Source organism: Ptychodera flava, chromosome 11 (genome assembly GCF_041260155.1).
Source record: "Ptychodera flava strain L36383 chromosome 11, AS_Pfla_20210202, whole genome shotgun sequence".
In the NCBI taxonomy this organism is placed as follows: domain Eukaryota; kingdom Metazoa; phylum Hemichordata; class Enteropneusta; family Ptychoderidae; genus Ptychodera; species Ptychodera flava.
Genome location: NC_091938.1, coordinates 31,001,825 through 31,024,661, shown reverse-complemented (window position 1 = coordinate 31,024,661; position 22,837 = coordinate 31,001,825). Strand labels below are relative to the sequence as shown.

Genomic DNA, 22,837 nt, shown 5'->3' with positions numbered 1-22,837 from the left:
TGAGTTGTGAACTACCTTAAGGTATCAACTTTTCAGCCAATTTGGGCATTTATTTCATTTCTCTGATTCAGCTTTCACATATACAGAGTCAATCATACATCAAATTGGCATGGCTGGAACACTGGTTGTAGATACCATTGTACTGTAATTTATTTGCTAAGCTGTCCAAAGGTACAAGAAAGAATGCAGCAACATCTGTTCAGTTCCCTTTGATCTATTTATTACAACACCTGTGTGTTGTCACTTGGCATGGCATTTGTCAGCACAGTGACAATCAACAGAGAGAGTTGTCACACAATTCAAATCAAAACATTCTCAAACTACCAATGGTTTCTACACAGGTGCATACTCTCACGGTACTCATCAAGTCCAATATTGACATGCTAACTCGCATAGCTAATAATCTTTGCCTGGTAGTCATGACAACAGGGAAGACAAGTGCCGAAATGCAGACAGTTGATTTAACATATTTAATAGTCACCTTCATGTGAGCTCAAGTTATTGGCAACACTTTAATTTGGCATGTCAAATTACAAAAAAACTCAATTTTGCTACTGTTTGCTGTGTAGATAATTAGACAGAGCTGTGCCACTGTTAGATTGAACAAAGTGACAGACTTTCACAGCATACATGATAAATTGGTACTGACTACTGTATGTCTTCTTCTACACTTTCTGTGTCATGGATGACTCTATTGCTTGAACAATCTTTTGAAGGACAATTCAACTGTATTTTTTAGAAGATTAAAACACTTTTTAATTCACACAACAGAAGGAAAAACTTAACTTATAATATTGATTATAGGAAGTACTACACCCTCCCCCCTACATTACTGTCTAAATCAACAATATGGTACACCCAAACTATGCTGCAACTGTAAGTAACATAGTACCAGGTACCAAAATTAAAAAATGTATTATCACTGATAATAACACACTGAAAAGTCTTCTATGGCACAATAGATAATTCCTGATGAGTTTCAACTTTTGATGAAAATACAGTAACAGAGTTTAAAGGATGATAAAGAGAACTGAAAATATGTTTGTCAGTCAAGTTTTACATATGACGTCAAACTTAATCATCTCCAAATTCAATGGTTATTATGCAATCAAAAGAAGAATTTGAGAAAAACAATCTTCCACCTGTATGTTTATTATATTACCACTACATCCTGTTTGAAATATCAAAACTTTTGAAATCTCCGACAAGTGAAAATTACAGCTTTACCTTTTTTCCTGAATGAAGACATCTCACTGGGAAGAGAATCTATGTTTTCAATTCGAAGACTTGAAATATCTGATGGACAACCCACTCCTGAATCTCCAAGACTTATTTCAGTGGATGTGTACATTCCATGTAGCTGCTGAAGTAATTTTTCATCTTTTAATGCCTACAAGATGATCATAATGACAAATTATAAATACCAGATACATCGTAGTTTAACAGTGTGACTGATTTTATGTTATCAGAAAGACTGGACAATGTACTGATGAAACAGTATGATTGTTGGTTGCTGACAAACCAAAAGATATGCTAAACATAAACAGTCCAGTAGATTTTTCAATGAAACAAACAATGTCTTTGGGTATAAGTCACTTTTCAAGGTTAAACTTCAAATTAAAAGAATCATGACCTCAGTTGTGGAAATGTACACACACTTTCACATTTTTCACACAGTGACAAGATTTGTTTTATGATAGTACTACACTATGTTTCTCATGTCTCCATTTGCTAACGACCGCATACTACAGTATGCAGTTCAAAAAAAAAGAAAAAATACATGTAGTCAACTTTTGGTTGCTAAAGATGTAAATAGCATGCTGGCAGAAAACTTGAGAGCAGTAGGGTAAGTATAATTGCATTGCTGTTGTATCCAAATTGAACTTACACAAACACTGGCGCAATGGTAATTGATCAGAAAAGAAAAACAAAATGACGTGACCTGAGGATAAAACGCAATACACACAACTTACTGCAACATTTAGAAGATACAGCTGCTGCTATGTACTCTCCACAGATAACTGATGTCAATCTGCTTCTATATTACAACCTCAATTATAGCTTATGATGGAAGCTGAGCACCAACAGAAATGAAACTTGAGATGGACTGATATTGAGTGGAACAAAACGCAACACTGATGCCTACCCACTTTTACCTATACTCAGCAGGCTAAGCCGTTCAACAATTGGCAAGCTCACCGCATTAGCCAATTCACAATAAGACATTGTGACACGGTGCATGTTTTTAGACTTTGTCTCTGCGTAGCCTTTTGTGTCAAATCTTTGCCTAGAGATAAACACTCTACTTTGCATAGCAATGGATACATTGATTGGCCAATGGAATCCCCTCCAGTTGTTTTTCCCCCATGAGCCTTGTACAAATTGTCACATTGAAATTTTGTGATCTAACATTTTCCAGTATGGTGGTACAAAAATTCTGTTCTATCCTGAATTTCTGCTGTAACTTTCAAGACAAGGCTGAGATGTGATTGGTTTGGATTGGCATGTAAGATCAGCAGGATGAGAATTTTAAGATGACAAAAAGTATCAACACACAGTATCTGCATGTCATTAACAGTAACTAGTCATTGTATCTCAAAAAGTATTTGTATAAAAGTCTGTGAAGACGATTGTACTGGTACTTAATTGTACCAACTATGCAAATAACATCAAGTGCTGAGGAATGAAAAGTCGCTTAACAATTGTTCAGCTTGTTTTCAAACTTTCAACCAGGCTACTTTTGGAGTCTACCCATCTTGAAATCATCCGAAAGCTTACCAATTTCAAGTCAAAAAAGTTTCAAAGTCCAGCACGAGGAGCTACCAGCTACTATTTACCATATCTTAAGACTCCCATTCACAAACTTGCTCTCTTCCAACTTTTTGGAAATGACAAACGAATCAGTAGTCGTCTTTCAACCCTTCCATCATAATGGTTTAGCCCAAATCCATTGTTGTCAGTGGTGAATGTGGACCTCTTTACAGGGAATTGGAGTGAGCATGTTTATGTCACTAACCGTCTCTGCTCCTGTTTATGTTTTCATCTTTCTGTGAATTGTTTTATTACCGTATACGACCGCTAACAATATCTCAAGTCATATTTATATTCACAAGGCAGCTGTAGATTAAACTCAAAAAGCTGAACTTACAATTTGCCGAGTTATTATAAATATAGTTATCAAAACAAGTCAACAATTGTATGAAACATGGACATACATATACAGACAGACTGACATACACAGACTGGCACAGGGTGATGACATTGACCCCAGGTATGCCTTGGCCCATGGAGAGTGATAAAGATATAACAAACAGCTGAATGTAATGATAAAATAGTTAAGTATAGGCCTATACAGGCACTGAGAGTGAATATGTTACAGCAATTTGATTAGTTTCTTTTCCTTTTCTACTTCTGTGATAATTTTTAAGACAATCAATCTGCAAGGCAGTTTATGTATTGACAAATATGTTATCTTTACAAGCACACAGTAAAATGTTCTTGATCTTTCATTTGCAATATTTGACATAGACTGAAATACATGAGATGCAACCAATGTTTACACTTTGCCCATACACCAGATACATGGAGAAATTTCAACATACAATCAACTCAGAAACCCTACAGGAAAAAATAAACATTGTTTTCTTCCAGAACAGCTGGTACATCCACATCTGCAACAACTTACAAACCAATTACACAAGGATGATGACACAAGAGATAAAGTTAAACTGTGGTGAACTTGACTATTCCTTTCAAATCCTTACTTGACATCTTACATTGTAAACTAAAATACACTGCATGGTTAATTGTGTACAAAAATACATTGGGATGGACCATTTGATAAGGGATGGTGTCTGGAAAATTGATGAGGTACATGATCTTTTTTATCCGATCCATTGTACATTCTTTTTTTCCCACTCTCTCACCTTTTCTTTTTGTCAAACCTTCTCTGGCTGAATTTTTTATTGGCATTTGTTTGGAATTTTTTCAAAATCTGCCAGAATTTTTTACCGCATTTCAACACCAAATACAGTTTACTATATCAAATGCTTACTAAATCACCACATTATATACTCTTACATGTAGTTCCAGTAGGTATAAAAATTACCAAAAAAATCTTAAAAATACAAAATGAAAGATATCCAAGTAAAACTGAAAGTTTCGCAAAGTTGTCCAAAAAATTGAAAATTCCGGATTTCAACTTAATTTCAATATATCTTATTAACAAAAACCCTAAGGACCGGTTTACTAAATATCAAAGCAATCAGACTGGTAAATTTTGAGAGAAACAAATTTTTGACCAAAAATGAGAAAAATTGCCCCCAAAATACAAATTGCAGATTTCATCCTAATTTTAAATATATCTAATAAACATAAACCCTAGGAACCTGTAAACTAGATATCAAAGCTACCAGATTAGAAGTTTTTGGAGAAAAATTTTTTGACCAAAAAGGCAAAAATTGCCCCAAAAATAAAAAAAAAATTGCCAGTTTCAACATACCTTCAATACATTATATTAAGATTAATCTTAAATACCTGTATACCAATACATGTATCAAAGCTATCAAATCAGCAGTTTTTGGATTAAAAAAATTTTTATCTAGAATTGGGAAAATTGCCCCAAAATTACAAATATGACAATATCAATACAATTTGTACAAACATGACTGAGGTCATTCTGAGGAACATGAATGTTAATTTTCATAGCATTCAGACGAGCGATTTCAGAGAACAAGAATTTTTGACTAAAAACGGAAAAAATACCCTAAAAATACAAACATGCAAATTTCATCCGAATTTTTGCACACATAATTTAGAATACCTACAGAAATCTGCATACCGAGTTTCAACCAAATCTGACCAATGCTTACTGAGTTTTAGCCATTTGTAGGATTTTTCCTTTTTTCCCCCTCATTTGCATATTTTTGGCACTGACATGTTCATTTGAACAAATTCACATCTCCACCCCTAGATGCACCTGTACACCAAATACTAAGACAGTAGGTGCTACGTTTTAGGAGTTTTTGATCCGGACGGACTAACAGACATACATACATACTTACATACATACACACAGACGCCATTTTTCCACCTTATACGAATACCTCCATTTGTATATATACATATGCATATATGGGAGCGTAAAAAATCAGAACATTAAACACACATCTGCATTATTCATAAGAATGAATGTAAAGGGAATCGGAACAGACAATTGCTTCCATAAAAGTGTGCAATTATGAACGGATATCTGTATTGGAAAGTGAAAATTATAGTCAACACTTGATTGATTATGAACTTACTTTGTCACCTTGCTGTGACTTGCTGGGTTCAATCTGACTGCTGATACTTTGTAGTTGTTCCTGTTTGATGCTCGATGCCGTTACCTGCTCCGAATGAATTCCTGAATCTGTGTCCGGAAACAAGGAACTGCCTTCAGTGTCCTGGTGGTGTTTCCACTTGTCATCCAGAACAATGGTCAAGTCATTGTCTGTCCCCGGTTGCGCCGTAAGTTTCCCCTCTTTGATGTGAACTGGACGATACTGGTCACTTATGCCGACCCTGTCGCCGGCACCTTGAGGTCGGACCAGTGATTTCAGGTGATGAGAGGGACGCTTGTGGGCATAGAACTTGTAGAAGTCAGGCTGGTTTGGGAGAAAGCGTTTGGCGGCTTTACCACGCTTGACAGCAGCTCTGTATCTGCTTCTGTGTCTTAGCAGCTGTTCCTTCATGGCTGCTGCAAGCTCTTCCTTCTGACGTATTAGTCTCTCCATGTAGCCATCTGTAACCTCCCGAAAGACTGTCCGATGTTGTATTCTGGACTGGCGTCTGTCCCTCTGGGGTGCAAAATACCTCATGTCATCATAGTACGGCATTTCTTCATAGGATTTGAACTTGTTTAATGAGCGACTTGACTTAAACTGAACGGTTTTTGGGTGCTTGGCGTCCATGGTTGCCCTCTGTTTGGTGTGTTCCCAGGGACTGAAATCAGCATCAATGACATCAGCCAGGGACTCGGTGGAGTATTCCTGGAAGGCAAACAAAATATGTACTTGGTGTATTTATACAGTGAGTTACTGGTACATGGGAAACACACCCTTTCTCATTGAGAAGTCTTACTTAATTACAAAAGACATATCCATTGTTCAAAAACACATTTGAACTTTATAAACGAGATCTTGAGCCACCTAAACACTGTACCATACTTCATTGAATAAATAAATTACCAATAAGTATGGCACAAAATCCACAACAAAGACACTTTAAGACATTAAAGGTGGAATGCGTCTGGGGGACAGACATTCGGAATTACTTTTCTGTTCTACCACTTGTGGGGGCTCATTGAAGCTCTTGGTGTAAGAAAATTTTTCATCGTCTTACTTTTATGTTTTTTTCCCGTAGAGTTAACACAGGGATGACAGGTACTTTGTTTCTCCATTAACAAAATTTGCGTGATCCCCGATTTTGATTTTTGGTTTTGAAAGAGAATGGTTGAAACGATTCCTTGAGGAAAGTTTGAGCAAAAGTTTCAAGGCTCGTACTACCTTAATACAAACCCTTTACAAAAGTTCTACCCAGCAGACTTCTGTCATGTTACTGGCAGCTCGTTGAGTGTTAATAAATGAATCATTGGAGAACTGTTTACTTTGACCTCATATCTGTAAGGATCTTCAATTTTTTCATTTAGATTCTTCTTTGTCAATATTCAGGAATGAAATTGCTTTCTCATGCAACACCATACTCCTACAGACTTTAACTTCTTGGATGGAAGTATATCTTTATTCATTTGGAAACAGGGTGCGTGAAATAATTCTTGAGATCAAACTACAAGACCTTTACTTAGTAATGATTTTTGCATAAAATGGAAAATGCTGTACACTGCTCAAGTTCAATTTTGCTTTGGAAATTTACCAACTGATGACTGCCAATCAATGAACACCAAAAAACTAAACCTTCCAAAGTCATAGCACAGAGTGCATCATCAAAGTGACTTCTGTTCACAAAAAATACCTTGCTGAGATCCTCATTATCTGGTTTAAGTCCAGCCTTGGTGCTAGCTACCCACAATTCCAACATTGAGGGCGCTTTCTCATCTTCCCCTAGATCTTTTCCGTAAAAGCCACTTGGCCGGCTACGGTACGGCGCCATCATTTTCTCACTTTCTTCCATATACTTCCTTTGTTGTCTTTCTGCTAATTCTCTTATCACTTCTCTCTGAAAATCAGAAAAAGGCAAAAAGGAAAGTGACTTCCTATGAGCACTCAAATTTTACAACTTTTCAGCTGTCTTCAGAGCATGCATTTTATGAGTGTTATCATGTATCTGAACACTTTTAATGTTTCTGATACCCTACATGTATCCCCTATTTCATATTTTCCCAAAATTTATCACATTTATGTAAAGAATCTTTTAAGCAGATGATTAGTTATGAGATGACTGTTAGCATGCCAAAAAGTGAAGACGTTGAATTGTACAAGAGCAACAAATATGTTTGAAGTTCTACATAAACACAGGTATAGTGACTGATAATTGAATGTTGTAGTGTTCACACCTACAGGTCATGTGAAACAAGTACTATTACTATAAAATCCACCCATATTTCTATAAGCACAACTGTAGCCATACATAAAGGGATTTCATCCTTTCAACTCTAAATGCGGTAAAACCTAATTTGTTTTTGCCTAAGTTGCATTGTTGTTAACACAAGCTGATGCAAAGAGATCAGGAAATATACAGTAAATATATGATTACGCAAAACAAGCTCCTTGAAATACCTTCAGCTCAATGGCAAATGATCATCAAGCAGAGAGAAAAATGTGACTATATGCTTTTTCTGCAAAATTTTGAAAATATCAGTAGTATGAAATAAAACTCCCTGGTTTTTCCCCAATAAAAGATTTCTATAACTGTGACTTACATCCCGGTTGGTGTACCGTTGTAGAATTCCATATTTTTCAAAAAGTGTAGCTAACCCTTGGCGGTCTCTGATACCAGTTAATTTTGTCAATGTATTTGTTGCTTCCTGACGCACATTTTCCTGTCAAATTGAAAAAATTTTTGTGTCAGATACATTGTGCAACTAAAAGTATTTAGATAAGCTGTGGTATATGATATATTCTCAGTAAAAATCTTGTAGTGATGTTGTTTTATGTTTTCTATTTTGTTGTATCATTTATGAATGTACTGTTATTTGATAGTACTGGGTATTGAATGCAAAACTATGATGACTGATACAGAATCAAGATAAAGAATCAAGTTTCAAAAGAAACTTTAATGTTACTTCCAGAATGGTTGGTATGCAAAGTTGGTCAATAGCTGAAATCATAGAAGTCTTCAGTTTCATAAATATATTGACTTGTGAGAACCGTTTTTACGCAAAATATATGTCTTTAGAAGGATAATGTTTACAAATCGACAGATTATCCAAACATTCTCACTGTATGCAACTTTGCAAGTATGTGTCCTATCATTGCTTGAATGAACATTTTTCATGATAATTGTCAAAAATTAATTCAGCAGAAATAAACTACTAATTTTAACATAACTAAGACTTACAGCCTTATCAATGAGAACCGGTAGCAGTCCCAGGATGACATCTTTTCTATCAAGACCAAACCCACCTAGTGTCTTCACTGCATTGACACGTATCATAGCATGCTCATGTTTCAGCTGTTTATTCAGTCTGTTGACAGCCATGTCCAGTTGTCGATCATCTATAACAAATTCTCTGTAACAAGGATATAATTGCAGCCTGGAATCAGTGGAGTTCTTACTCAAGGAAAGTAGTTTGACCCCAAAAAAGGATTAACGTTTAAAAAGCCTCAGTATAGAACATTTTGAGCTGTAAAACACAAGGAGAATAGGAACACAAAGTTAAAATACCACTACAGATTCTTCTCATTTCCACTTTAGTTCCCTACAACACCCAACTTCTTTGAAAGATAATGTCTTTATAGAACGAATGTGACTGACAAGTTTATTATAAATGGCCTAGTCTAGAAGTTGAAGCACTTTCTAAGAAAAATCAATGAAATCTGTGACGCATAGAGAAAAAAGACAACATGGCATGGTGTCATTGTATAGACTGCTCCAATACTCTGAATACAAATTGCTGGGTGTTTATCATTTCAGAAGTGAAGGGGTAAAGCAAATCTATCTGACACCAATCTAACAATGAATATTCAATTACTTAACGGAGACACCAGACGAGGATTTTACTCATTTACTGCATCATTATCATAAACTTGAAACTGTAAAAGAAACGCAGTAATCTTCCACACAAGGTAAAATCAACTTCACATGCATGGGGTAATAACATACATCCCCAAAAAATATAACTTTCCCCCAGAAATTCAGAGGAACATTGCCCACTTTACAGGTGCAGTAATAGAATTTGTGAAAAACTAGATTAATCCATAGGTACAAAAAGCCTAGGAACTCATTTCTGGTAAGAACTTCCATCCTGACTAAGTCTTGCCCATTCTTAACTATCACACATCATTTGACAAAAATTACAGAAAATTAAAAGGATCAAATGAAATTAAACAGAACTCAGTAGTGTTGTGACTTACTTGTGTATGTCTACAAGTGCCTGGCAGACTGCTCTGTGAGTGAATGGTGTTACTTTCACCAGCAAGTCAACTATAATTAGAAGTCAAGACAGGTGTGCCTTACAAATAGTTACCATCGATAATGAGATTTGCACACAAAATATCCATGAATAATTGATGGTGTTTTCCTGTGTATGGCTGTCCAGGGTTCTCTATCTAACAATTGATTTTCACACTACTGGTACATGTATGCTCAGTTGTTCAAGGTAATGTGGTGACTGGTGGTATAAAAATCATATCTTCAAGCTAATATCTTTGAAGGATACAGATCTGTATTGCAGATCACTTGTTGTCAGTACAATCATAGCAGAAATTTTTGTCACCAGTAAAATCAACACAGAGTAACATACATATAATACAAACATTTCGGTAGATTCGTTTTTTCAATTTAATGCAGACTACTAACATTGGCATTGATATGTAAACAACATGTAAAACAAGTCATCGTTGATGACACAGTCCCCACTTGTTAATGGGTACTTTGATTACATGTCCTCAGAGAGGATAGAGTCCTCTTCATTAATTAGGTCTATGATAAAAATACTTTGATACAGATAGCGCTCAATGGCCAAGAATGACCTACATACAAGAAAGACCTACATATGTATGACATAGGTTAATGTCCTTGTACCAACTTTGAATAAAATCGGTTGAGATATGCCTGAGTATTATGGCTCTGTACATGAAAAAATCGTAACAAAATGGCTGCAGGGCAGCCATATTGGATCGTATCACATAACAAATTGACATGCATATGTATGACAGTAGTCAATCTCCTTGTACCAACTTTAAATAAATTCGCTTGATACATGTCTGAGTATTATGGCTCTGTACATGAAAACATCGTACTAAAATGGCTGCCTAGCGGCCATATTGGATCGTATCACATAACAAATAGACGTACATATGTATGACATAGGACAATGTCCTTGTACCAATTTGGAATAAAATCGGTTGAGATATGCCTGAGTTTTGGCTCTATACATGAAAAAATTGTAATAAAATGGCCGCCTGGCGGCCATATTGGATCGTATCACAAAACAAATCGACGTGTATATCTATGACATTGGTCAATGTCCTTGTACCAACTTTGAATAAAATTGGTTGAAACATGTCTGAGTTATGGCTCTGTACATGAAAAAATTGTAATAAAATGGCTGCCAGGCGGCCATATTGGATAGTATCACAAAACAAATAAACTTGCATATCTATGACATTGGTAATGTCCTTGTACCAACTTTGAATAAAATCGGTTGAAACATGTCTGAGTTATGGCTCTGTACATGAAAAAATTGTAATAAAATGGCCGCCTGGCGGCCATATTGGATCATATCACAAAACAAATCGACATGCACATCTATGACATTGGTCAAAGTCCTTGTACCAACTTTGAATAAAATCGGTTGAAACATGTCTGAGTTATGGCTCTGTACATGAAAATATCGTAATAAAATGGCCGCCTGGCGGCCATATTGGATCGTATCACAAAACAAATCGACATGCATCTGTATGACATATGAAGTAATCCTTGTACCAAGTTTGAATGAAATCGCTCCTTGCATCTCTGAGATATCTGCGTGAACGGACGGACGGACGCACGCACGCACGCACGCACGGACGCACGCACGGACATGACCAAACCTATAAGTCCCCCGGACGGTGTCCGTGGGGACTAAATAGATTGGATGCAAGCTTATTCCATGTGACTGTAGACTTAAGTTTCTAATGAATACGCATTCCATTCAGATTTTATTCCAAGACTAATGAAACTACTGTGTTGATGTTTCAATTGTTTTGTTTCTCCCAAATAAAATTTGTCAGAATTACAATAGTCCTCTGTACACTAAACTTTATGTATAGGATAAAGCCCGAGTACGAGGGCTCTTCTGGTATATAAAGTCCAACCAAACGATAAAATGTCGAGGCCGCAGGCCGAGACATTTTATCGTAGGGTTGGACTTTATATACCAGAAGAGCCCGAGTACGAGGGTTTTATCCGACTTAAAAAACTATCGCCCCTAACAGATATATTTTCGTTTTCAATGTGTTTACGTCAACCGTTCCCTTGTCAATGTAACATGTTTAGGATATGAATTAAAACTTTTATTTGTGAAATAGCCTTCCAATGTAATGGAACATCCTATAAATGCCCTAGGGCACATTATATAAATGCCCTAGGGCACAGCAGATTTTGTGTTGCAGCTGGTTTCCGCTGTGTTACCAAATTTGATTATTAAAACGTACCAGATGTCTACAGAATATGACATGTTCACTTTTGATTGGACAGTACTTTACTACGGCGCTGTCATTCGTTTCTGGAATTTGGTGACCAAGGCTTTACGAGTAGATAAAACACCCTGAATTGAGCACTCTGATTGGTCAATCAACAGTAGATAGTTTTTAAGGAATGGTAAGGGCCACTTCATGTACTACATGTACATGTATATAGGTGTAATAAAAAGTACATAAGTTGATTTTGAGGGCTGGGTGAGAATAATGGTGCATTTGTGCTGTAATAGTTCAATTAGCAAAGTGACACAAATAGCCTACTCATACCGGTAGATACAGGCATAGACAGCTTCATATGGAACAGGTGCACACTGTACGGTGTATTATGCTTGTACTTTTGGTGTTGAAGGACAACTCTGAAGTACATAGCACCATGGGAAATGAAGTAATTGCTATTTTTCTATGGTACACTATCAGAGGACTCTTTTCCAGTCCTTTTGACTGGCACACAAATACTAAGATGTAAATAAATCTAATTGCAGTGGTCAGCCATGCCATGTTGTGGTATTCAAGTATAAAGGATTAACTCTGGTATTGCAATCCATAATTTGTATGTTTTGCAGCATAAAATCTGAAAGTGAAAATTTCAACAGTACCGGTACATCAGTCTACACATTTTTGATTTGTAACTTTTCTAGTTAATTAGTTTATTATTGTTTTCTTCATTGTCTTGTCATCAGGGAGCCAGATTTATGTACTCAGTATTTTACAGTAGTGCATTTATTAGATTGTTGCCTCTAAGTGTCTATGGATTTATCTTCATACCAAATATCCGTTATGAAGGTCTGGTCCTACTAAATGAGAGGGCCATGCCATTGTAGGTGCCATATACCATGTCTGCTTGGTGAGTAAATTTAAAGGCAAAACAGATTGACAATTGTACTGTGTGGAATTTTAAAAAAGAATACAACCATAAAGAAATAATAAAAACAAAACTTACTCAAGACATCGACAACATTTTCTTTATCGACTTCTTCATCTGATGGGAACCATGTCATCTTGGAAATTTTTATCAGCAGTGATGTCACTGGCACCTTGATGTTGTAATACAAATGACAGACGATATGTTTGCTTAATTTGTTCACATGTCATTTTATCAAAATGTAAATTTCCAACTTGACTAACCAGACAAGAGTAATGACTGACAAACAGTAATGATATGATGAGTTTGCTATTTTTGTCAGATGTACAAGTGTAATTACTGTACTTTAATTACTGTACTTTAAAATGAAAATGTTAATCTACAGGTTCAATTAATTTCCAATCAGTTCCTATCTACTTGCTTATAACCATGAATTATCACTATACAGAAAGCTGCTTTAGCAACTAAAATACCATGCCATACCTCACTTGAGAGCTTGAAAATTAAATAAACATGAAGTTTTCTCAACAAATTACATTGAAATTCTTTGAGTTGTATCTCAAGACTTGTAGTTGGTATATTCCCATTTCTTCTTTACAGAACAAAGACAGACAAGTGTATTTGTTTTTCGGTGTCTTACACAATGAGATTTGTTCTGTACACAATCTCAAACTGATAAGGGACTGTGCAAATTTATTTACAGCTGTTTAAAGTTTACCAGATAACAGTAGCACTGTTACAGGTTCATGTATCTAATTTGTTACACAGCAAGCTCAGGCAGACACTTCTTGTTTCTCCGCACGATAAACACCACCGAGGAAGTGACTTGTTGTACATTACATGCCAAGATGCCATTTTCAATATTGCAGAATCAATTTGATAAAATATACTGGATCCTGGAGATAAAATTATGATTATTTTCACTTGTCAAAAATAAAATACTTAGAAATTACAATATTGTATAGCAATGCACAGCTCACAGCTGTAAAAAACAATACATACGTTTTTGCCAGTAAATCACTGTGCTAATTCAAGTGCCCCTAAATTTATTTACCCTATGATATGAGTATCTGGTATCATGAATTCCCCCCTCCCCCTAAGAAAAAGAGTGTAAATTGGATTGAACAACCACGTCAGTTCCAATATTCTGAGGGAGTGAGGTATTTTGATCATTGCTGTACTTACTTCTTTTTTCTCCATTTTTTCTTTTTCTTCTTCTTCCTCTTCTCCTTCTTCCATCATAGTCTTTGGAATTTCTCTTTTCTAGAGTATAAAGAAAGCACCACACTGTGTAGATCAGACAGTAGCAATACTTGTAATACAGACTTCGTTCATACAGGCAAAAATTGAAACGTTTCAGCGACTTTATTTGTGATTTGTAAACACAGGGGATTAATAGTTTGGGTCCGCTCGTGTCCATACTCACAAAATTAAGCCATTGTTTTGATATTTAGACGTCTTAATGCGCCCTCTCGAGTTCAAAAGGTGTGTATGGCCAAGCATACTGCATAACAAGAGGGCTGAAACGAACGACGTCGTACTGGCTGTAAAGAATGTGAAAGAGGCTCCCCACCGAACTATCCAAAATGTTTTTGTGTCGAGTTTGTGTTTTATTCGTTTCTAAATTGTGTTCCTACATTCTTATCCGATTGTTTGTGTTAATAAAAATGTTTGTTTCGCCTCGCCATAAGCTTTCCTCACACATACAAAACATTACCGTCCACACTAATCCAAACTTCCCTACAAATATCCGAGGCGAAACAAACATTTTTATTAACACAAACAATCGGATAAGAATGTAGGAACACATTTTAAAACGAATCAAACACAAACTTAATGACTCAATCGAATATTTTTGTTCCCAATTAATAAATCATATAGACAATCTCAATTCTCGGTTTATGGCAATTTTTGTCGACTGATAAAAGTCTTTTCATCTTCAACATTCCATTCTAATTTCACCTACGGTATATAATATCCTAACCTCCTGTGACTTTCCTTCTAAACGTTGATTTGCCTTGTGCACCAAAGAGATGCTGTATTTTATGCCAAACGATGAAAGAATATGTGAAGAAATAACTATGTATCAGTCGGTACGGCAGGCGAAACCCAGACGGCCATACCGATTGGGGACAGAGCAGAGTAGATCGAAACGCAAACGGGGTGTTATTATAAGAAAGACGGTGACTTATTTTAAAGCTGAATAAAATGCTGTCTCTGGTTGTGTAAGTCTGTTTATCGAAATATATATTTTGTTCCCAGTTGATTAATCATGGGGGATGGCAGTCTCGATCTCCCCTTTATGGTTCGATATTTACTGACTCGTTCCCTCTCATTTTTGTCAATCAATGAAAGCATTTTCGTCTTCCATATTCAATATTACTTTGACCGATGTTACATCCTAGCTGACCTATACTGTCATTAGTTTTGACCAACGTACAAGATATTGCCCATGCGTCCGGCTGATGAGATGTTTTGCAAAACGGTGAAGAAATGGGGGCTCGGGAGACATCGATGTCAGTCTTTCCCGACTGTTTACATGTAGCTAATAGGGGATATCAAAGAGAGGTGAATCAGTTAGTTGAATAAAACATAACTTTTCGGACTTATTTTATGTCAATTTTGTCAATGTCGGACTTTTGATTCAAGAGAAACCAGAATCACCTACAGAGATGTCTGTATTAAACACGACGAACAATTGTGGGAATAGTTTGTTATGCTACTGTCGGTCTCAGTCGTGGTGTCTCTCCCATAAAATTTCGAAGCTATAGGTCTACACTTGTCGTTTCGATTCACAGGTAGCGGTACACCGATGACCAGATATTGTACTGTTCTTAAAACTAGTCTAAGCAATTTTACGACACTGCACTATTTGCCATCGTGTCTCCCGTGAACGTCCTTGAATCTATGGACGTGACCATTGTTTTACTGCGCCCATTAGAGTGTAAACCCCTGTTCGTTACCAGCAGCCAGTGGGAAAAAAATAGACGACTCGCTCTCACCAGCGGTCGAGGTCGCAATGAAAAAAAAATCGAAGTCTCTATTGCTTCGCCATGTTTATTGTTGGTTGTACGGCCAGTTTAAAGTCACAGACTTTCTTCAAGGTAAAGTTCATATAATTGCCATACCGCGAAGTTCCCTGTGCATTTCAATATGTCTATTTGGAAGCAAAAGCGCCACGGACATTCGATCGATGGTGATGAACTTTCTCCAGGGCGTGACATGTCACCAGTTACGAACTTTACCGGTTTTCGATACGAAATATGCAATATATTATCAGCGTTGTTCACGTTGTGTTTTGAGTTTGATATGGAATATAACAGGAAAACACTAACAATTAGAGTGACGATAGAGACCATGCCCGATACGGAAAAATTGACATCAACTACTTGCAATGAGCAGTGACCTGAAACTTCAGACTGATATATAAATGTCGACAATATAAAACATTGAAATGCCGGAGAGAGAGAGGGAGAGAGAGGTTTACGCGGGTCGCAAACTGATTATACTCTTTCGGATATGACTTCGGTGTAGACGATACACAGACATCGAAAATGTACACCTACTTTCCAGAAATTCGACTAATCTTATAATAAAGAGTGGAACAAATCCAAAAGTGTTGGTGGAAGTAAATCTTCAGATGTTGGTTTTCTAAAGTTAGATAATACTTACAGAAATATGGTCGTCATAGTCTTCTTTTAAAAACTATTATCTTCCACACCACGTTTCTTATGATCGGTGATGTCATTTTTTATTATTTTTACAAACTTTCAATGCATCAAACGCTATAAGACTATCTCATCTGCCTGTCAAGGAGTTACAATATATTTCCAAGGGCTGGCACACGATGTCAACTTACGTGTCGTCCGTCGAGCGGCCGGTGGCAGTCTCACAGATTGTTCCGTTTGTAATCGCGGCCACTTTGATTTGATGTGACACCAACGTGCGTTTGAGGTTTTTTGTTACGAAATTTGTCGACCTCACAAAATTTCACAGTCCATGCTTTGAAGCAGTCTCAACATGGCAAAAATGTCTCGCTTAAATTTCATCCTCGTCGTTCCAAATTAAATTCGACCACTAAATTATTTCGGCAGTTTTAATTTCCTATTAATTCGACGTTTTTCAAATCGTAATGAATTTTTTCTGGTCGAATTGATAGGGTTTTTGGTATCAAGCTTATCTCTTCGTCGGACCAGTATACCGCGAGATGGCGAAAGTGAATATTGTATATTGGTTGTGTTACAAATACCTGTCGCGTGAGGGCGTTTGAAACGCTTCTGAAGCGGCTCAGTCTGTCCACACAGCGATTTGCGGATAGAGTTAATCCCTACAACGGCTCTGGTCGGGCCGACTAAACCGTCTCAAATCTGAAACGCTTCAGAACCATTTCGGAGTGTCCACACATAACTTTCTGTGTCAGTATTGGCCCAGAACCGTTTCAGAGACGTTTCAATGGCCTGTGTATGAACGGCATAACAGACTCCAATGAGATGTATCGTACATGAGGTATTTTACATGCTGATAAGATAAGACCAGCAACGGATTGAATGTCATTTGAGATATCGACAGAATACAACAACAACAATGACACTGGCCTTTGAAGTCACATTTTTGACAGGTTTGTCAATACCAAGGAATTTGATGGGTGATCACATAGACAGAAATGTACCAAATACCATAAACACATAAAACATAGAAACTACTTATTGTGCTGAAAAAATATTGAAACACAGCAATATATATATTTTGCCAAATACTGATCATTCTCTGGACATGAACAACTAAAATCCAGTTGGTAGTCCACACATAGAAGTTTCATAAATGTAATTCCAAACACACAGTTGACAATGATAACACAGACTTCAAGAGAGAATAGTAATAATAAGTAAAACCAGTTTTAATTTTAGAGAAAAAAGTGACAACTATTCTGCTGGTGAATAAACAGCGATCAATATGTTGAAATATACAACAAACCTCTTGTTTTTAAGAAGGATACCACCAAATCATGCCATGTTCTTATATCTGCTACACCAGTACATATCAGGGAAGTGATATACCTATCCTTGGTTGCTATATCACCAACTATTGCTAATGCTTGATAGATTAACTAAATATATAGTAACACAGAGGGCGGTGTTTGGACAGTAATGATTGGCTCCTTGATTAACCTTTTCATCCCTACTTCCCTGTAAAGCAGGTCCACACTTACCATTGATAATTATTAGTTTGGGCAAAACCATTGTGGTGAAAGGGTAAATTCTTATAAGCCAGGTCACTTTAATTTCAAAATGACCTTCAAAGCATACTTGTCAGTAACTGGAATCGTTTATTTGAAGTCAAATACAAAAACAAACATAGAATTTCTTCACCTAATGGAAGGGGACTTTGTTTAAGGACTTACCCCAAACTTTTTAAGTTTTGGTAACTTCATAGGTTTAATAGGTGGATCTGAAAACAAACAGGATATAGAATAGAAAGTAACACTTTACAATTTGAATAGGCGATGTTTACATAGCTTACAGTTACATACAGATTACATAAAATGTATCAGATTAGAGTTAAGCTAATTAGAAGCAACCTCAGTTGACAGCAAACAACATTATTTCTCCAAAATCTACAGCATACACCTTGGGCACTTCACTGTTGACAACATTGAAAAATAGTCTGCATACACTGTAAGTCTCTAGAATGACCACTGCATGGTCTATCAGTCTGCATACACTGTAAGTCTCTAGGATGACCACTGCATGGTCTATCAGTCTGCATACACTGTAAGTCTCTAGAATGACCACTGCATGGTCTATCAGTCTGCATACACTGTAAGTCTCAAGAATGACCACTGCATGGTCTATCAGTCTGCATACAGTAAGTCTCTAGAATGACTACTGCATGGTCTACCAGTCTGCATACACTGCTTAGTCTCTAGGATGACCACTGCATGGTCTACCAGTCTGCATACACTGTAAGTCTCTAGGATGACCACTGCATGGTCTACCAGTCTGCATACACTGTAAGTCTCTAGAATGACTACTGCATGGTCTACCAGTCTGCATACACTGTAAGTCTCTAGCATGACCACTGCATGGTCTACCAGTCTGCATACACTGTAAGTCTCTAGCATGACCACTGCATGGTCTACCAGTCTGCATACACTGTAAGTCTCTAGCATGACCACTGCATGGTCTACCAGTCTGCATACACTGTAAGTCTCTAGGATGACCACTGCATGGTCTACCAGTCTGCATACACTGTAAGTCTCTAGAATGACCACTGCATGGTCTATCAGTCTGCATACACTGTAAGTCTCTAGGATGACCACTGCATGGTCTATCAGTCTGCATACACTGTAAGTCTCTAGAATGACCACTGCATGGTCTATCAGTCTGCATACACTGTAAGTCTCTAGAATGACCACTGCATGGTCTATCAGTCTGCATACACTGTAAGTCTCTAGAATGACCACTGCATGGTCTATCAGTCTGCATACACTGTAAGTCTCTAGGATGACCACTGCATGGTCTATCAGTCTGCATACACTGTAAGTCTCTAGAATGACCACTGCATGGTCTATCAGTCTGCATACACTGTAAGTCTCTAGGATGACCACTGCATGGTCTATCAGTCTGCATACACTGTAAGTCTCTAGGATGACCACTGCATGGTCTACCAGTCTGCATACACTGTAAGTCTCTAGGATGACCACTGCATGGTCTACCAGTCTGCATACACTGTAAGTCTCTAGAATGACCACTGCATGGTCTATCAGTCTGCATACACTGTAAGTCTCTAGGATGACCACTGCATGGTCTATCAGTCTGCATACACTGTAAGTCTCTAGGATGACCACTGCATGGTCTATCAGTCTGCATACACTGTAAGTCTCTAGAATGACCATGGCACTGCATGGTCTATCAGTCTGCATACACTGTAAGTCTCTAGGATGACCACTGCATGGTCTACCAGTCTGCATACACTGTAAGTCTCTAGAATGACCACTGCATGGTCTATCAGTCTGCATACACTGTAAGTCTCTAGGATGACCACTGCATGGTCTACCAGTACCGGTATGTTCTTTATCCCCTGAACTGACATGGTCTGACTCCAGACAAACAGATCAGTGGTAGTGAAAAATGGAAATAAACCACATACTCACATTTCAATGATTGCTTCCTTAGTTTCTGCTGCTTTGCCATGGCAACGGATTTCCTTCTCACTTCCAGCGGCATCAATGAATCTTCCTCATCTTCATCAAATTCCTCAAAGTCAAAGTCGGAAAACTCGTAGATTTCCTCTTCTGACGAAGATTCCCAGATAATTGGTTCATCTAAAAACTGTATTTCAAGAATGTATGAGTCACTCAAGATGATACATTGTGCATGAAGAAATCACAGAGTTTCACCAAGAAGACAAATTTGCTTGAAGATACAATATAATATTTAAGTCAGGTACAGCCAGGATATCATTTGTGTCAGAGTGGTGAACATAACAGAGGAAAGACACGTGTTAAGTAGGGGGAACTTTATTTTATACCTAAATTCTAACAAGTAAATGCAAAATTTCTGAGAGGAAAGTTTTGTTCTCCTTGTGTGGGCGCTGTAAGGCTGCTGCTGGAATTTTGGGTGAAAACTGGCAACCCCACTACAACAAACCAAGAAATACAAGTACTGAAACTAGACAAAGTCTCCCTTGATTTCTTACCGAGGGTGATGATGATGCCTTAGATAATGGAGATGGAAGTGTTGGAACCTTCAGTAAGAAAAATATAAAGCAACAGCTTAAGTAATACAATTATGGTAAATTTGCATAAATGTATCTGCATACTCACAGTTATGTGGAAAGGAAACAGATTTTGCAAAATGCTTTTTGTGTTACTTGTTTCTGAAGAGGAGAATCTGTATTAGAGATACAGCAATGAGATAAACTGCCAACAGGGTCATACACTGAAAGTCACTTAAAATTTCAGAAGTTTTCAATGATATTTTTAGCAATTCTAGAGAACTTTCTGGGGTATACCATTTCCCAGGTATCATTGTTACAATATATTTGTAATTTTACATATCATTTTTACAACATCATAACCGATCATAACATGATTTTTGAAAATCATGGGTGCGGGGCTTATCAATTTTCCAGGACTTTCCAGGACTCAATGTCATTTTCAAGGTCTTTTCAAGGACTTTCAGGGCTTTACAGGAACTTAATAGACCCTGTGCAAAACATATTTACATTTGCAGTGTTATTTATGCATTTGAAATCAGACTTACTGGTTTCAGTTTCCATGGTATCGGCAATGGTTGTATTGGCGGTGGTTTGTATCCCATTAATGCACGAATCACAGAATTTGGAATGTATCCTGAAATTCAATTAATAATCAGTATGTTATTAAACACAATAGTATTTGGGAAATCATGAACTTGCCAAAATTAATATTATTTTTCAAACTATCATATTTACTGTGTACTTGATCAGATTTCCACAAAATTATTACTCTGAACCATTTAAGCTTACACTAGATTCTCAGAAAGCTGCTTATTTGACAAATCACCCCTCAACTAGAAGACAAGCCAGGAGGCAGAAATCAACAGTAAAACCTTGCCTAAATGGATATTTCCCTGGGCCTTTTGACTATACTTTCAATCTATTACTGAATTCTACAATTTCTTTAATTTAATTATATTTCTTACAGTGCTGGTCCTGTGAATAAATCTTGTCTGCCCTACTTTTAGAAATTTGATTTTAGATCATACTTAAATGAACAGAGAACACATGGTGATTTCTTTTCTTTGTTGTGATGCAGCAAGCTTGTACAGCGCAGTTTGCAAAACGTGCAGATTTGTTAGATTGACTGCAGTGTCATTACTAGTGGACTGACAGCATTAAAGTAAGAATTTTGATGTTATAAATACCATCAGGTGCAATTGGCCATGGATTCTTTTTCTCTTCTTTATCTTCAGTCACTTCAGCTGCTTTCTCTTCATCCTCCAATTTATCATGGCCTTCTTCAACTTTTGGTGATGCAAGAAATTTGATGAGAATGTAATAAAGACAACATACAAACTGGTCAAAGACATAATAACTGATAAAAACACTGTACTAGTGTGGATTATGAGAAAAAACTAGCCTGAATTTCACTATTAAAACTAGAAAATCTGCAATTTTGGACTTTGTTCTTTCATGCATATTCTTTGCCCAAGTTTATGATTCTTTCCTATTTTTCATAAGCACTTCTAACAGCGCCAGTAAGTTTTATCTTTTGATGATTTCTTTTTTCACTGTTATTGTTTTTAGTGTCACCAACAGTTTTTTGTTCAACTCGAGACTCCAAAACATGTTCAAATTCAGTGTTCAGCTTATCAACCGACAACTCGAGCCAGTACATGCGTAAGCTGCATTGTCATAGGTGAATTCTGGTCAGGACCAGAACTTAATGTAAACCATTTACATGTGTATACACTCTGTTGACAGCCTAAATAGAAGGTCTTTCAACATGCTTTGGGGAGAAGAACAAGAACTTGTGATTGAAATACAAAACAAAAACAGTAAAAATGTGATAAAAAATGATAGCTATTGGCCTTTTAACCCTTTCACCCCCAGTTCCCTGTATACAGGTCCAACTTTACCATAGAAAACAATGGATTTGGGACAAACCATGGTGGTGCAAGGGTTAAGAGATCTTGAGTCTCCATTCAATGATGGTGAATATCTGAGATTACATGTACTTACTTTGCTGCTGACTAGGTACTTGTTTAGCATCACTGACTACAGCACACAGTGAGCTGGATTTCAACATGGCAGCTTTGCTTGCAGCTGCCATGATTGGTTCAGTAGGTACAGACACAGCAGGCTGAGATTTGCTTTTGCTGAGTTTATCCAGTGAATATGCTGCCAGCTCAGTCAGCTGTTCTAACTCTTCAGGACTAAGTGATATCTCTGTGGGAAGTAAGAATGAAAATTACACGACCAGTGTGTTATATGATATGATCTGCTTTAAGTAAATGATGTTTTATCAAGTCGCTCAATGACAGCTTAGCTGTAATCTTTAACTTTTGGTCAGTGAGGGAAGTGCAGGTTGATT

At 37.0% G+C, this 22,837-nt stretch overlaps 1 protein-coding gene across 1 annotated transcript in view; it reads right to left on the bottom strand.

The window, feature by feature from the left end:
- LOC139144087 (uncharacterized) overlaps positions 1-22,837 on the bottom strand; it is a 30,502-nt gene that overhangs the window by 4,268 nt on the left and 3,397 nt on the right. The window contains exons 4-17 of the mRNA XM_070714759.1: positions 22,486-22,692; positions 21,669-21,767; positions 21,027-21,115; positions 20,461-20,508; positions 19,916-20,093; positions 18,164-18,210; positions 13,948-14,025; positions 12,841-12,934; positions 9,573-9,642; positions 8,557-8,728; positions 7,919-8,038; positions 7,012-7,215; positions 5,304-6,029; positions 1,228-1,390 (exon numbers count right to left, since the gene is read on the bottom strand). Coding sequence (XP_070570860.1) covers positions 1,228-1,390; positions 5,304-6,029; positions 7,012-7,215; positions 7,919-8,038; positions 8,557-8,728; positions 9,573-9,642; positions 12,841-12,934; positions 13,948-14,025; positions 18,164-18,210; positions 19,916-20,093; positions 20,461-20,508; positions 21,027-21,115; positions 21,669-21,767; positions 22,486-22,692 — 2,295 coding nt within the window. The remainder of the gene's footprint in view (positions 1-1,227; positions 1,391-5,303; positions 6,030-7,011; positions 7,216-7,918; positions 8,039-8,556; positions 8,729-9,572; positions 9,643-12,840; positions 12,935-13,947; positions 14,026-18,163; positions 18,211-19,915; positions 20,094-20,460; positions 20,509-21,026; positions 21,116-21,668; positions 21,768-22,485; positions 22,693-22,837) is intronic.